Source organism: Lupinus angustifolius, unplaced genomic scaffold, assembly GCF_001865875.1.
Source record: "Lupinus angustifolius cultivar Tanjil unplaced genomic scaffold, LupAngTanjil_v1.0 Scaffold_22_153, whole genome shotgun sequence".
NCBI classification, from domain to species: domain Eukaryota; kingdom Viridiplantae; phylum Streptophyta; class Magnoliopsida; order Fabales; family Fabaceae; genus Lupinus; species Lupinus angustifolius.
This window is the reverse complement of record NW_017719908.1, coordinates 1-1,176: the sequence shown is the minus strand read 5'-3', so window position 1 is coordinate 1,176 and position 1,176 is coordinate 1. Positions and strand designations below refer to the sequence as shown.

At 40.6% G+C, this 1,176-nt stretch overlaps 1 protein-coding gene across 1 annotated transcript; it reads left to right on the top strand.

Moving 5' to 3' along the window:
* Positions 1 to 308: 308 nt before the first annotated feature.
* LOC109338379 (uncharacterized mitochondrial protein AtMg00810-like) lies at positions 309 to 1,047 on the top strand (the record flags this gene model as incomplete). The annotated part of the gene is made up of 1 exon (XM_019575598.1): positions 309 to 1,047. A coding segment is annotated over exon 1 (739 nt), but the record flags the coding sequence as incomplete, so codon positions are not given.
* Between the last annotated feature and the right edge of the window lie 129 nt (positions 1,048 to 1,176).

The window sequence follows — 1,176 nt, the reverse complement described above, 5'->3', positions numbered from 1 at the left end:
TCTGCTTTGCACAAAACAGGTACTTGGACTATGGTGTCTCTACCACCAGACAAACGTGCTATAGGTTCTCGTTGGGTCTTTAAGATCAAGATCAAGTCCGATGGTTCTATTGAGCGTTACAAAGCTCGTCTTGTTGCCAAAGGATATGCTCAACAATATGACATGGATTATGAAAAACTTTTGCTCTTGTTGCCAAGATGACAACCATTCGCACTCTTATTGCTATTGCATCTGTTCGTCAATGGCATATCTCTCAGATGGATGTCAAAAATGCTTTTCTAAATGGTGATCTTCATGAAGAAATATATATGGTTCCTCCTCCTGGAGTTTCTCATAATCCGGGGGAAGTATGCAAGCTGCAAAAATCTCTCTATGGGCTCAAACAAGCTCCTCGCGCTTGGTTTGAGAAATTCGCTATTGTGATAACTTCTCTTGGCTTCTTTTCAAGTCCACATGATTCTGCTTTATTTGTCAGAAATACTCCTCATGGTTGCATTATCATCTCTTTATATGTCGATGATATGATCATTACTGGTGATGATGTTGATGGGATTACAAAGTTGAAGACGCAACTAGCAGAACAATTTGAGATGAAGGATTTAGGTACTCTTACATATTTCTTCGGAATTGAAGTAGCCTCATCTCCTAGGGGTTATTTTCTCTCCCAATCGAAATATATTGCAGATATTCTTGACCTGGTTAGTCTCTCTGGCACTAAAGTTGTTGACAATCCTCTTGAGACTAATGCTAGATATACATCTTCTGATGGTGTTCCTCTCTCTGAACCTACTCTATACCGCACTCTTGTTGGTAGTTTGGTGTATCTGACCATTACCAGACCTGATATTGCTTATGCAGTGCACATTGTTAGCCAGTTTGTGAGTTCTCCTACTACTGTTCCTTGGGCAGCTGTTCTTCGCATCCTTCATTATCTTCGAGGCACTCAGTTTCAGAGTCTTCTTTTCTCTTCAACTTCTTCCTTGACATTGGCTGCTTATTCATATGCTGATTGGGCTGGGGATCCTACTTATCACAAGTCTACTACAGGTTTCTATATCTTTCTAGGAGATTCTCTCATATGTTAGAAGAGTAAGAAGCAGGATGTTATTTCTCGCTCTTCTACAGAGGCTGAGTATCGTGCTATGGCAACCACCACTGCTGAAATAGTTTGGTTGC